Below are 12,130 nucleotides of genomic sequence, written 5' to 3' on the forward strand. Positions count from 1 at the left end.
ATCCCTCCTGCTCCTCCCTGGACATGCCCTGCTAGTTTCTCCCTCTGCCTTGCTGGTCCTCCAAAGCCTCCATGTTGTTGAAATCTCCTCCAACAATCTAGGAGTCCACCTCTGGGAGTCCTTCCGCGATCTCCACCTAGAACCTGCTGCGTGTCCTAACCTTTGTAGGGGCATAGATATTAAGGACTCCAAGGTATGAGTCTCCAATATCCAATCTAATCCATAGCACCCTCCCTGCTACTATCGTCCCGTGGTCTCGAACACAAGCGGTAAGACTTGGACCAATAGAGGTGTATATGCCTCCACTCGTACCATGGGCACCTATGGCGTGCTCCCAGTAAGTGTGCGAGCTACCTGGGAGAGTACCTTCCCTACCCGCTGGGCTTGGGTAGGGGTGAGCTTGTGCTCCTATAGAAGTAAGATATCGATCTGTTTGGCAAGGGCAGGCTGCAACTCCTGCTTAACAATCAATTTTCTAGAATCATGTGCCCCACTGTAGTGGAGGCTATTCACATTATAGGATGCAAGGTGTAAGCTCATGGGGAAACCTGTGACTGCCCGAACAGGCATATGTTCGGTGTGGAGGCTGCTGATGACGAAGAGGAGCTATGAGGGATGTAGGTACGCTTTGCCGTTGGTCTGGATGGCGAGCTCCATTTCCCCATGGTGGCCCTTGGCGTGATCGAAGTTCTAGGTGGTACTATCAATGCATCTATTAGCTAGGCTAAGAGTCGAGACTCTGTGCACTGGTAGAAACGAGCCGCCTGTGCTAGGGGCCACTCGATCACATCCCTCGGAGCCCTCCACTGTGGAGGGGCTCGAAAGATAATGCTCAGGTGAGGGACCTCGGTACGAGCCCACCAGTTAATGTCCATCATGCAACCAGGCCACTACTGTGCAAACAATGCTAGTCCTTCTTCTCCCTTTCACTGGGAGGTCTGGTCTGCCACCTCACTCTTCAACTCTTCCTCTATCTGTGTTGTCGTCCACTCCCCTGAGTGAGAGGAGTGAAGAAAAAAAGCATAGTTTGGTCCATCCGGTGGTGCTAGTAGATGGACCTTGGCCCTCCTTGACTTACGAACCACGAAGATCCCCACCTCTAGAGGTAGTGGAAACTCTCTGAGCTCCGCAACTCTCAAGTAGGACCATGGGCCACTGTGAAAGGACTCCTGTGGCAACAGGTGTGCCTATCTCAAGAAAGTGTGACGGGCGGCAGGGGTGGATGAGTTGGTGGTTTTATGGGAGGGGGAGGATTGCTGGTGCGAAGAGGATGTAGGCATGTGTGGCTCATCACCTCCTGTGGGAGGAGGGGGGGTGGGTTTGAGGGGGCTCGCCTGAACCAGGTGCGGATCAGGGGGGTGCTCGGTACGGGAGGTGGTGTGGGTGATGATGAGAGAGGGATGGATGGAAATACATAGCGGGTGTGGGGTTGGTGGTTCTAGAAGTGGGGGGCTGTGGGCCAGGGTCAGTGGGGGGGGGGGGGGCATGGGATGTGGAGGGCGGTGGGTTGTGGGGACTCAGGAGAGGTAGTCTATGGCACGGGTGGTGGATGTGGGGGGGACTGCGGTCCTGCCGAGTGGGGTGGGCAGAGGGGGGTTGTGGAGTGCTCTGCCGAGGGGGGGTCACACGCCCACCTACTCCCTGTTTTGCCCGAGGCTGGGTTTGAGACGCTGGCTGCGCCCCCCCTACTGTCTCCCTCCCTATCGTCTCTAGATCCGTGTGAAGCCATCAGTGTCCACCTGCAGGCCTGTTGGCGGAGCCACCTTGGCTCCGAAACGCGTGCAACTTGCTGCCTGGTGCCCAAAGTCGTGGCAGCACAAGCACTACCTTGGCTGCCCCATCACAATGACTTGTTGCCTAAAGGAGTGCCTGCCCGCCTCAATCTCTAGAAACTGTGGAATACTCTTGACCTCTTTCACTGCCACCCGTACCTTTGGGACTCCTACAAGCTGTCACTGCATCCGCGAAGGACGCACAAAGGATAGTGCCGAAAAGCTGTCCAAATTCTTCCACCAACTGGCGATACTCAATCGCCAGGCCGAGGAAAATAAGGGTGATCGGGTGCCGAAGAAACCTGTTGTGGAGTGCAAATGCCTCCATAGTAAAGCCCCTGTACCAGGGGACCATGTGTATGACCCCCTTCGTGGATGCATATGGTGAACTGGCGAGTAACTTGCGAGTTGCGTCCGCCGAGCTAAGTGGGACCATGAAGATCCCTTGGCCCAATAGGACCGTCTCCTCAATCTGCGCTGTCCCGATACGCAACGTGGAGTGTAGCCAGTCCCGAAGCTGGGCGTTGGCTGGGGAATGTCCTACTACCTGACCTTAAATCGCTATTTCCATTAGCTCCAGCTCCTTAGCTTGGACGGCTAAGAGCTGTTTCTCAGAGAGAACTACGCGCAAGGTGTTTGACTGGGGAGGACTTGCTAAGTGCGCTGGCGTCTGACCAGAGGTTTCCATTGCGCGCCCTCCTGAGAGGACTACCAATCACGTTGCGGTGCTACTTGAGGGGGGGAGTTGCTGCAGATGGAGGGAGCCACTGGAGGATGGGGGGATCAATGGCGGGGGGGGGGGGGGGGGGGGGGAAACACTGTTGTGTTTGCTACGGATGGGTCCGAGGTTGCGGATGGGGGAAGCGTGCCCGGGGGGGGAGCGAATTGTTTGGGCTGGGGGGGGCAGAGAATGTTGGGGCGGGATGGGCAAGGTGGCCAGGCGGGCCAGGGGGGGGGGTCGGGTGTGGGCAATCGGGTGTGGTCAGTCGTGTGGGCGACGGATAGGGCGGGGACGGGGCGACAAGGCAGAGCGAGGCACAAATAGGGTGGGGACGGGGTGATGGGTTACAAGCGGGGGCCGCAGGCGAAGAACGGGGGAGCACCAGCCAAGGCGGCGGGCAGGGCGAGCACGGGCGTGAGGGAGTAGTCTGGGGGCGGGGGTAGCACTCAGTCGATATTATAGATAGGCTATTTACATTCTTGTTTCTTCATTGTATCAGATCCATGTTTAATGCATACTATAAATCAAGGAAATTGAACATTTCACAGAATAATGCACTGGGCTTCCACAGAGAACAGCATCTTATGTGATGAATGGCCTAGATACAGGGCTTCTTGTTTCTTGATTGTATCATATTCAAGTTTAATGCAGACTATAATCAAGCAAATTGAACATTTCACAGAATAATGCACTGGGCTTCCACAGAAAGAACAAAAGGGAACATTCCTTCAAAATAGAAGCCAGGCATGTGCAGAAGGTTCATGCTGCGGCTTTACTGTGTAAGTCTCTGAATGATACGAGATGAAGAGAATGCCAAATCACAGTTTAAACTACATGGTTACAAAACAAAATCTGGTTTGCCACGTTGAAAAGGTGATGGTGTAGTGGTTCAAACTTGGTCTCATAATTGCAGGGTTACAGATTCTTTTTTCAAAGAAGAGAACATTCTGTTAATAAGGCCCCTAGAATAAAATATCCCTTAAGAAAGTACAAGATCAATGCTTGGAGTACAGAAAACTAATGGCTGTTGAATGATCAAAGTAGAAGATTGGTATTTTTCTCCTTGGATAGTCGGTAAACATGGTAATGATTGCACAAAATTCTAGAAACCTCGTTCAACTGCTATTGTTTACCTTCTCAAACTTCTTTGTAAAACGGAGCTCTTCTGCAAGTTTTAAGAGATCTGCCATAGGATCTGCTCCTGAAGATAGGACAAATATAAGTGGTGATGAAGGAGATCCATCTTTATAACATACTCCAAGATCAAATGCAGGTGGTTCAATGAATTTTTGGCCAAGGTTACTTGAAACAAAATCCTGATCACAAAAAGTAAAATCAGACATACATTGAGGCAAGTGGTGGATGAGCAAATGGATTATAAACTTCCGTGCACCTGAATTCCCAATAGTGCTTTATCCACACGAAGGCATCGCAAAATCAGTAATTTCTGAAGCTTATTCAACTTTGTATCCCACTCTTCTGGTAGTGGCTCTTGATGAGCTTCTGAACAGTCGAATATCTTCTTGTAGTGTGAAATGTTCTCCACAAAATGCTGTTGAAAGCCTTGAAAGTTCTTCAGCCAGCTAAGATTCAAAATTTCTACCCAAGACTGCACAAGCGAAGTTGATGAAATGTTATGTTCGTACACTAGCTTCTTGGGATTCACTACTCTGTCTAATACCTAGGTTATAATTTGGAAAGAGCAGGTAATTTCCAAGTCATATACTCAATGTGACCAGAAAATGCACTAATCATGTTGGCACTGCTCTAACAGTCATTTTCTGAGTTATTTTTAAGGTACATTATAGTAGTAACACATGATTATGTGTATCTCGGACTTTTTGGTCTCTACAGGATCCAAAACGTTTTGGCAAAACATTTTGCGAGATTGGTCTCACTGATCTACTGAACAAATAGAAATAGTACATCATAAATGCAATGGTTTTATAAATAACCAATCTAGTGGGCTATAATGCCAGACCATATGAGGGGCTAGGTGAAAGAAGGTACAAGAGTCCCAAGTTCACAACAAGGCACCTCTCCTCATCCTCCCAGAACCACCCTACAACCTCTCCATCTCTCCCATACTGATCATATTCTTGGGAATGTTTTACATCAAGGACGACTTTAACATCAAACATGTTTTAAATTCATGAATGTCTTGGAAGTTTGGAATATAAGTCTAAAAGCAACCTGTCCATTGGGAAGAGTTCAACAATGCATATGGATATTCTTTTAATATTTGGCCAATCCTTTTGGATGGAGACCTACTTAGCAAATCGGTGAATATCACCACTTAAATTATCTGGGTTCTGCGATGATGCAGGTTTTGGACTTGAAAAATGAAATAAACCATTTTTGTTCACTTCAAAACTCGTGTGAAAGTTAACCTTGTCAGTTAGCCAGTCTGGTGCTGGATTTTGATGCGTCATAGTTGAGGAGCTTGCCCCTGCTAACAAAAATCGCCATTCACTATGATCTACAGCTTTTTTCTCCTGGATTGTGAAGCAATGTTCATGAGTGTAAATTGCAGCAGATCTATCATTCCATTATTATAACTTTCCTAGGTACAATTTTATCTTCCAAAAAAGAAAAGTTCACTAATTATACTTCAGCTGAACAAGCAGGTAAATGATTTTTTTTTTTTTTTGCAAATAAAAAGTGGCTGATTATATTACTTCAGAAAAAACCCTGAACACAAGTGCTCATGCTCAATAGACTAGCTGGAGCTGATGCAGAGTCACAAATATATCAGATGTACAAGCCTCTCAAGGAGGGGGATGGGGCAAGAAGCCATGAAGGGGGGTGTAACGCCATTTGGGGCTGCCTGCCTGCATCTCGAAAAACAGGTCCTGGCCGCCCCAAGTGTGCATGAAATGACAACACAGGTCTTGAGGAGTCTTGGACTCTCCCTACACCTGATCCCATCGGCCGCGGAGGGAGTGGATGATGGAGGTCCAGAGCTCTGCTAAGGTCGCCTGTATTGAAAGTCTCTCTCTACCAAAAATCTCCTGACACTGTGCCTTCCAAATATGCCATCCAATAAGACTCCCTATGATCTCCCATACTTCAGAGCAGTTTGCTGTGGGCTCCAATACCTGGCAGATGGGTAGAGCCTCCAAACCGACCATTGCGCACGACCCTGCCTCGATAATGAATATCGTGTCTTGCATCTCGGCCTCATAAAAAGGTGACGGGCTTGCCAGATTGCTTGCCAACAGAAAGCTTCCCAAGATATACATCCAAGGTTGAGAGCCATGCGGCGAACAATGCCGCATGCTCCTCTCCACACTTTTTTTTGCAAGTAAAATGTGGTTGATTATATTACAAAAAAAAAAACTGATTACATCAAAGTGCTCATGCTCAACAGACTAGCTGGAGCTGATGCGAAATCACAAATACATCATGTATACAAGTCTCTCAAGGCGGTTTGGGGGGATGGGGGCAAGAAGCCAGGGGGAGGGGATATATCACCAACTGGGGCTGCTTGCCTCCATCACGAAGAATAGGTCCTGGCCGCCCCAAGTGTGCATGAAATGACAGCGGAGCTCCTGACAAGCCCTGGACTTGCCCTGCACCTGATCCCATCGGCCACGGAGGGAGTGGACAATGGAGGTCCAGAGCTCTGCTAATGTTGCCTGTGCTGAAAGTCTCTCTCCGCCGAACACCTCCTGACACTGCGTCTTCTAGATATGCCATCCAGTAAGACTCCATAAGATCTCGCAGATCTTTGAGCGGTCTGCTGTGGGCTCCAGTACCTTGCGGATGGGTAGAGTCTCTAGACCGACCACTGCGCATGACCTTGCCTCGATAATGAATATCGTGTTCTGCATCCCGGCCTCATACAGAAGGTGATGGCCCTAGATGACTGCTTGCCAACAGAAAGCTCCCCATGAGATACATCCAACGCTGGGTGATATACGGCAAACGGTCTCTCTCCTCTTGGTAGCCTGGGGGCTTTGGATTAGGGCCTTACAGAGGACCTACCACACGCGGAGTAAGCTATGAAGGAAAGATGATCTGGGGGGGGGGGGGGGGTGATTTGGGCTGACGTGAAGATCCATCTCAGGGACGGCCTCCACTCATCGCCAAGCCTCGGTCTACAATCCTGAAGACCATCTTGCAGTAGGACCTTCAAGGTTTGCCCTCCTGGTGTGAGGCCGCAAAGTACTAGCTTGCCCAAGAGGGCCATACTCTGATACTCTGGGTCTATGATCCGAAGCCTTCCCTCTGACCGATGTCGTATGATGGTCGCCCACGCCATCTTGGCCCTAGAGCCCTTGGAACCATTTGACCCTAACCAAAGGAAGTTCTACACTAGGCGGTGGAGCTGCATTATGCAGGATGAGGAGAAACACCAACACGAGGCAATGTATGATGCTGTTGCTAGGAGTACCTGGTTGACCACCAAGGCTCGGCCGGCTAGTGAGAGGCGAGCCGTGCTCCAGTAGGTTAGTTTCCTTCGAATAGAATCAAGGATAGGAAGAACTACTGGGCAGGAGTGATGTTGACTCCCACATGGAACCCTAGGTACCGAACGGTCTGCCCTCTGCTCACCTATCTAAATCTCAAGTGGACGCCCCACTTCGTGCTAGAGTCCAGATCTGTGAGGAACCCAATCGACTTTTGCCAGTTGATTTTTGCTTTCGCTGCAAAATAGAACACATCAAGAGCCAACCTCACCCTCTCCAACATCAACTCATCGTCCTCTATGTAGAGTGTTGTGCCATCTGCATACTTTGAGTCCAACAACTCAGTCTCCTATCTCACTGGACGTCGGAGGCCACGTAATCTGCTCACACGTGATCTGAGGAAGTGAGACACCGCCTCTGCAAAGAGTAGAAACAGGTATGGAGCTAGGGGGCAGCCCTGTCGAACCGATCTCTCTAGCCGAAACTCCTCCCCTCGCCTTCCGCCTATGAGGACCTTGTTGGTAGCCGATCTGTACACGGCGGAGACCCCGCGAATCCAAACCTGGGGGAATCCCAAGCTCACCATCGTGCCTTCTAGTGTGGGAGCTTTCGCTCAACTGCCAAGATCCACGAACCGCTTATTGTTTCAAGCGTTCCAAGCCGAGCACTAATGGCTACCTCTCACATAGCCGACGTGCCATCCATATCTACGGGTGTAGTGAGCTTACCTCCATACCGATCGAGTTACCTCATCTCCCACACACTCCGGTAGCTCCACGATCCAAGTGTAAGCTTCAAGCAAGCTCCATCCTCAAGCTCCACGCTCCAAACTCCATAGCCGCGAGCAAGAGAAGAGAAGAGAAGAGAAGAGAAGAGAAGAAGAGAGGAGAAGATAGAGAGCTTCTCCTCCCCGGTCCCTCACCCTCACATACTCACTCCCTCACACTCTCACACTCCCTCTCTTAAGCATAAGCTCAAGTAAGCAAGAAGAAGAAGAGGAGACCCACTTTTGGCCACACACAAGAATGAGCTTCTCATTCACTTTTCAACTTTATATACAAAACCCTAAATCCCTTTCTGGACAGTCATCCCCTTATCCCCTTTTTTACATGGCCAAAGTGACCTAGGCTTTTTTTCCCATTGTCCTCCTATCTTCCTAGCTTCCTTTCCACCGCCCGTCTACATTTACAAATTGCATGGGTGAGAGCCCGACGCTCCTTAAATTAAATCATGATGCGCTTGCACTCTTTTACAAAAATATTCACTTGCGCTTTTCCTTGTGCACCTTTATTTTCCGTTTCACTTTCCCTTGGCCTTTCTCTTCTGCTTTAGCTTTTCCAGATTTTCCACATTCTTTGTCTACCGGTTAACATCTAGGAAGTCCCAGTCCACCCTGTTATAAGCTTTCTCGAAGTCCAAGAGTAGTACGGCCAGTCTCTGCCCACTGTGCTATGCCCACTCTGTCGCCCCAAAGAAGGTGAATACATTGTTCAGGATGCTCCTATCCTAGACAAAGCCTGTCTGTGTGTAATGGATGATGTCTAGAAGCAAGGGGCATAGTTGCCTATCAATCATCTTTGCCAGTGCCTTATAGGCCACTGACAATAAGGTGATCGATCTCCACTGGGAAAGCTCCAACCAGTCTCCCCCTTTGGGGAGAAGACTAATAAGGCTTGCCGATAGACTCCCTGGCATCTGTCCTTAAGTGAAAATCTCCTGGAAGGCCATCACTAGGGGTTCCTTCACCACTTCCCAGTAGGTGGTGAAGAAGGCCTTAGATAGGCCATCCTTCCTCGAGGATTTTTGCCCATCCTGTGTATGGAAGGCCTCCTCTAGTTGCTTCTCTGTGAAGGGGGCTAGGAGGGAGCGTTCCATCTCCTCTCTGATGAGGGACGAGATGTGATCCCAGACCTGTTGTTTGCATCTCTGTCCTCTAGCTAAGACTGTCTCCTGCAGAAAGAGACGTGCGAAATAGTTGGTGGAAATCTCCATCGCCTCATCTGGGCTAGAACGAGTCCTCCCATACTGATCCCGAAAGCTGCGTATTTACTCTCTTGTAGTGCGAGGCTAGTGCACTTGGAAGAACTCCCTGCACATCGTGTCTCCCTTTCGCGCCCAGAAGGCTGTTGAGGTTTGGAAAAAGAACTCTGAGCGCCCGTCCTCTAGACCAGCAATGGCAGCTCGTGCGTGCACCCCCTGTGTGTGGGGGGTGGGATTCCTTGGTGCCTCTTGTAATAATCTCTGCGTGGCTGCAAGGTCCTGTCGGAGTGCTCTCTCCTTCTCCCAGCTCTGCTGTCTGGTCTGTATGGCTGCCTATTGACAGATTCAGCTCGACTTGGCTAGGACCTTTGCAACCTCCTCTTCTATCCAATCCCTCCTATCTCACTCTCTGGTCTAAATCTGCTCTATCTGTCTTGCTACCTCCTTCCTCCTATGGATCGAGTCAGGGATCCGACAGGATTGTGTGTCAAGGGGGGAGCTGGGGGATGCCAACTGCTCAATCTGGCCTCCACGAGAGTGTGAGAGCAGAGGATCGAGGTACAGCAGAGATTCAGTAGACAGTGTAAGAGTGAGAGAGACAGAGTTGAAGCACGACACCCAAGAGAATAGACTGAATGAGTGTAATCTAAAAGTACAAAGTACAACCCTTAAACCTTAGGGTTGTAGGGGGGTGTTCACACCCGACACACACTAAGTGCCCAAATGTGTGTAACATAAGTACATAAATACATACGATAATAAGACCATAAGTCTGGGGGAAAAAACCTCTCCTACCAAGAGTAAAAAGTACCCCAGTGTCCTAATGATCACCGACACTCCCATATGAGCGTAGGCGTAAGTAAGGCGTGCGTGAAATACCCAACAAATCCCCCTGGAGTGAAGAGTGATCAAGAGTACAAGGATCATCTGCCACCAAAGGATATCAAATTTAAAGCATCGCGAAATGCTTCAAATTTGTCACGAGGAAGAGCTTTGGTTAAGATGTCTGCCACATTACTGGTGGTAGGACAATAGACAAGGCTGATATCACCTGCATGTAGCCTCTCTCTGACAAAGTGATAGTGAATCTCAATGTGTTTCGTGCGAGCATGAAACACTGGGTTCCGTGCCACTCAATGGCACTCTTACTGTCAGTGAACAAAGGAGTAGGCTCAGTAACAGATACATCCAAATCAGCTAGCAAGCGTCTAAGCCATACGCATTCAACTGTGGTAGTGAAAGCTGCCTTGTATTCAGCTTCACATGATGATGTGGCAACAGTGGATTGTTTCTTGCTAAGCCAAGAAAGGCAAGAAGTGCCAAGAAAGAAACAATTGCCACTAGTAGAGTGACGTGTATCATAATCACCAGCCCAATCAGAATCACTGTTAAGCATGTAAATGTAGTGGTCTCCCCTTGGCATAAAGCAACCCAAGAGAACGCGTACCCTGTAAAGAACCGAAAAACACGCTTGACAGCTTGCCAATGTGACATCCGTGGCTGATGCATATACCTGCTCAAAGCTGAAACTGCAAACTGTATGTCCGGCCTAGGATTGCATAGATAGATAAGACATCCAACTGCAGGAGCATATGTATGTATATCAAACAAATCACTGTCATCATGTAATGACAGTTTCAGTCCAGGTTCCATGGGAGTAGTAACTGGCTTGCAATCCTGTAAGCCAAATTTCTCAAGAAGCTGCCCAATACACCGTGACTGTGATAACCCAATACCTCGAGCATTATGTATGAACTGGATGCCCAAGTAGTAATGCAAAACTCCCAAGTCAGACATGTCAAAAGTTTGCTGCAAATTTTGTTTGAATGCTGAAATCTGATCAGCATGTGTTCCAGTGAGCAAAAGGTCATCAACATAAAGACATAAAATCAGCATATATCCCCCTTCTTTACATACGTAAAGAGTAGACTCAGATGAGCTGTTTAGAAACCCCTGACCAAGCAAGAAAGCATCTATCTTTTCATACCAAGCTCTAGGAGCTTGTTTTAAACCATATAGTGCCTTTTTGAGCTTGCATACCAAATGTTCTGAGCCTTCAACTGCAAAACCAATGGGCTGCTGTACATAAACTTCCTCCTGAAGTTCCCCATGTAAAAATGCAGTCTTGATATCTAGCTGATGGACTGTCCAACCATAATGTGCAGCCAAAGCAATCATAGACCTGATGGTCGTCATACGGGAAGTAGGAGCAAATGTCTCCTCATAATCAATGCCCTTTTTCTGTGCATAGCCTTTAGCTACCAGCCGTGCCTTGTATTTATCAATGGATCCATCTGCTTTTCTTTTCAATTTGTAGACCCATTTTGTTCCAATGGCTTTCTTCCCAAATGGCAAGGACACCAAATCCCAAGTTTGATTCTTAGTAATAGAATCTAATTCAGCTTGCATGGCTGCCTCCCAATGCACATTGTGTTGTGCATCCTCATAACATTCAGGCTCTTCATTATCAAAAGTACTTGCTGCCATAATAAACTCCATGGTATGTGCTGAATCATGCAAACGAGTTTGCCTTCTAGTAAGACCAGCCATGGGTGCATCCAAAGGACTATCTTGCATAGTCTGCAAATACCATCTAGGTAGCTGTCTAGCATCCTGGCTGTGTGCAAGCTCTTGCTGAATTTCTGTTTCAGCATGATGCTGAATATTCCGATCAGCCAATGGCTGAATTTCTGCACTTTCCATAGGAGCAGCTGGCTGAACATTAGGTTCATTTTGTGAACCTCTAGCTGAATCACCAAAAGTAATGGGCAGCAGCCCTCCAAAAACATCACGGGCAGCCTGATATGTGTCCAAACCAACCAAGGATAATTCTGATTTTTCATCAAAAACAACATCCTTGCTGACAAAAACCTTCTTCGTAACGGGATCATAGAGTCTGTAGCCTTTGCTCTCATTGCTATATCCCATAAAAATGTACTTAACAGCCTTGTTGTCCAATTTTCTTCTAAGTACATGTGGAATATGGGCATAGGCAAGACACCCAAAGGTACGAAAGTGACCAACATAAGGTTTACGGCTGTTCCAAGCCTCAAATGGTGTGATGGCCTTCAAGGCTTTGGTAGGGCATCTGTTCAAAATATGGCAAGTACACATGACTGCTTCCATCCAAAAACTATGAGGCAAGCTCTTTGCCTTCAGCATACATCTGGCCATCTCCATGAGTGACCGATTTTTCCTCTCTGCTACCCCATTCTGCTGTGGAGTATAAGCTGTAGTATACTGAT

The 12,130-nt window shown here is 48.4% G+C and overlaps 1 protein-coding gene across 5 annotated transcripts in view; it reads right to left on the reverse strand.

The window, feature by feature from the left end:
- Window positions 1-12,130, reverse strand: part of LOC148028254 (uncharacterized) — a 346,086-nt gene that overhangs the window by 23,890 nt on the left and 310,066 nt on the right. For all 5 annotated transcript variants that reach the window (XM_087690038.1, XM_087690039.1, XM_087690041.1 and 2 more), the window contains 3 exons: window positions 4,884-4,988; window positions 3,887-4,102; window positions 3,627-3,809 (listed from right to left, as the gene is read on the reverse strand). In XM_087690038.1, the coding sequence (XP_087546164.1) occupies window positions 3,627-3,809; window positions 3,887-4,102; window positions 4,884-4,988 (504 nt within the window). The remainder of the gene's footprint in view (window positions 1-3,626; window positions 3,810-3,886; window positions 4,103-4,883; window positions 4,989-12,130) is intronic.

This window comes from Lygodium microphyllum, chromosome 12 (assembly GCF_053477565.2).
Source record: "Lygodium microphyllum isolate KBCC chromosome 12, Lygodium_microphyllum_v1.1.10, whole genome shotgun sequence".
Lineage (NCBI taxonomy): Eukaryota > Viridiplantae > Streptophyta > Polypodiopsida > Schizaeales > Lygodiaceae > Lygodium > Lygodium microphyllum.